The sequence below is a fragment of the Primulina eburnea genome, chromosome 17 (assembly GCF_022965805.1).
Source record: "Primulina eburnea isolate SZY01 chromosome 17, ASM2296580v1, whole genome shotgun sequence".
Classification (NCBI taxonomy): Eukaryota; Viridiplantae; Streptophyta; class Magnoliopsida; order Lamiales; family Gesneriaceae; genus Primulina; species Primulina eburnea.
The window spans coordinates 490,008-492,704 of NC_133117.1; the positions used below are offsets into that span (position 1 = coordinate 490,008).

At 28.6% G+C, this 2,697-nt stretch overlaps 1 protein-coding gene across 1 annotated transcript; it reads right to left on the reverse strand.

Moving 5' to 3' along the window:
• Positions 1 to 491: 491 nt before the first annotated feature.
• Positions 492 to 1,834, reverse strand: LOC140818195 (transcription factor RADIALIS-like). Its single transcript, XM_073178079.1, has 2 exons — positions 1,497 to 1,834; positions 492 to 694 (listed from the first exon to the last, which is right to left on the reverse strand). Exon 1 carries the CDS (start codon positions 1,764 to 1,766, stop codon positions 1,521 to 1,523), a length of 246 nt encoding a protein of 81 aa, XP_073034180.1. The 5' UTR covers positions 1,767 to 1,834; the 3' UTR covers positions 492 to 694; positions 1,497 to 1,520.
• Between the last annotated feature and the right edge of the window lie 863 nt (positions 1,835 to 2,697).

Consider the following 2,697-nt stretch of genomic DNA (forward strand, 5'->3'; position numbering starts at 1 on the left):
TAACAAATTAATTATTTTATTTGGATAAATCCGATTAACAATGTATTTCAAATCTCATTTAGTTATTTTTTGAGCAATGGTAGTGGATTTCAAATTCATCCAAATATATTTGATCATTTTAAACATCTCTCCCAAATACTACCTCAAATCCAGTCTTATAATATAAACGCAACATTAATCTAATCCAAATCCGATGTCTTGAATTTTCTTGATTAATTATGAACTTGGCCAATCAGGATACGCAAAATATATATTAACTTTGAAGATTTATGTCATTTTATTTAATGATTCGAGTAGAGAGCAAAACAAAGACAGAAGCGTTCTCTCAATCTGAAAATTCTTGAATAAAATTTCTCCATAATTAATTTTACGAAAAGTACTCAATTAAACACCTATAGCTCTAATATTACTTGGTTAAATGTATTGATTTCATAATCTCCGTTTCGAATTATCGCAAATAAAAATAATAAGATACGAAATAAAATCGAAATCTCTGTTTCGAAATATCGGAAATAAAAACAATAAGATCCTTAACAAACTTAGATAAATGACGACTGTCTGCATGCATATATGGTATATGCTTTGCATGATTCTCAAATTAACTTCGATTTCATACTTAATTATTATACTTAATTGTCTATATAATTTATTTGATGGTTGTCGGGACTTTTCACCGTTGATTCAGATTTTCATCCTGCATGGACCAATATTCAAGGTTGTTATCCACAAAAAAAAATATTATTAATTAAAAAAACATTTAAAAATATTATTAATATATAGGGACGTGCATACATGGGATATAATCTAATGTTAAGATAATCTCGTGTTAGATGAAGATTAAGGGAATATTTCTTAAAAAATACAAAACATTAATATTTATATACGTAGATACGTTTCATAAATATATATTAATTAAATTGCATGCATGTGGAAACAAAATTCAAAGGAAACTCGTGTGAATGCTGAAAGAATAATTTGTTTAATAATTATTCGAGTTTGAGTTAATTCCAAAAATATATATCAAAATAAGATCAATAATTTGGCGTCGAATTAACTTTAATTTCTTTTGTTATTTTATTCAATTTATTAAATGCATATCACCAATTCCTTTTATTACAAGACATATAAAAAAAAAAAAATCAATAATGTACATAAAATGGTAAAATTAATTAATACTTGTTTTTTTTATATGTATTTTACGCCAAATTATTAAGTAGAATAAAATTATTTAAATTACTTGAGTTTTCTACGATTTAAAGCTCGTGTTGGACACCAATTCACTCATTTAAGCCAGCCTTAGGTTGTAGGTACATAAGGAAAATGTGAGCCTCCAGTCAAATTTTCAGATTAAAATGTAAAATTAATTAGTGCAATAAAACTAAGACATTGACTTAATTTTGAAAAACATTAGAAAATTTCCAGAACTTAATTGGTAATTTTTTTCAACATTGGAAAAAATAAAAGTAGGTGTAATTTTATTTGTAGGACTATACTACCTTTGCTCATTTCTCATGCTCCTATCACTTTTTTCCAGTGGTCCAGTAGTTGGGAAATGGTACGTTGCCACTTTCAATATACTTCACATCCTGCACAAGATTCTCATAATGCCTCTTCACTTCTTCCGCGGTTCGTCCCCCGATCGCCTTAGCCACGTTGGCCCATCTATCCGGTGTGTCTTTGTCATACACCGCTAACGCCTGCTCAAACGCCTTGTTCTCCTTGGCGCTCCAAGAACTTCCGCGAGCGGTCATGGAACTCGAGGCCATTGTTAGTTAATTAATTTGGAGAAGTTTATAGATTTGAAGATGGAATAGTTAGAGTTTGGAGTTCAGACAGGGAGACTATTTGATTGGGTTGTGCTAAAGTGTTGGGAATGCTGTCTCTTTATAGGCTTAGGGTGGAGAAAAAGTTGGGGGGTGGGAGCAAGTTGGTTAATATTCTTGCAAAAGGTCGAAAATTTAGAGTGATTTGTCTTCTTAAAAACCACATAAGAAGAAGGACCAAGAACGATTACAACTTTTCAAGAATCTGTATTTATATCCTCAATAAATAAATAAAAAAATCGTAATATTAAACTATATAGATATAATCCAAGTGTTATATTATTTTTTAATTGCTTCTTAATTTGTTTTAGCAATTATATATTAGTTTTGCGCAAATTATTACTACGTATTGTGCATGAAATGATAGAAAATGAAGAGTTATAATTTGGGAAAGAACAAAATTTTAATGATACTATAATAAACCCTAAACTTATGAAGGGAATGAAAACGATAGTTGCGGCTAGTCAAGAAATGATCATATCTTTAAGATATTGAATTTTTTTTTTCAATTTAAAATAGGTGGTTGGTATTTTTTGGAATATGTCTAGTGTCTGCAATTTTTTTTTACACAAAAACCGATTTTTCATATAAATAGAAAATTCCAAAAAAAAAAAAATTTGAGTTATTTATATGGTGGGTAAATATGTAAGAAATAGTTAAATTGTCGTAGCAAAAAATATATGGGAAAATTGCAATATTAGTCACTTGGTATCTTGTTATTTTTACAAATTTTTGTTTTTTTTTTCGACGGGACACTGATGTAACTTCTATGTGGTTCCGAAATGGTGCTTATGTATTCAATATCACATGCATCGGTACTTCGATGATAAATTACTAAAATTGCAAAAAAAAAAAAAAACTATAATGTATAAGA

Bases quoted from the DNA above. Each gene is read 5' to 3' on its own strand.
- LOC140818195 (XM_073178079.1), bottom strand. From the start codon at position 1,766: ATGGCCTCGAGTTCCATGACCGCTCGCGGAAGTTCTTGGAGCGCCAAG.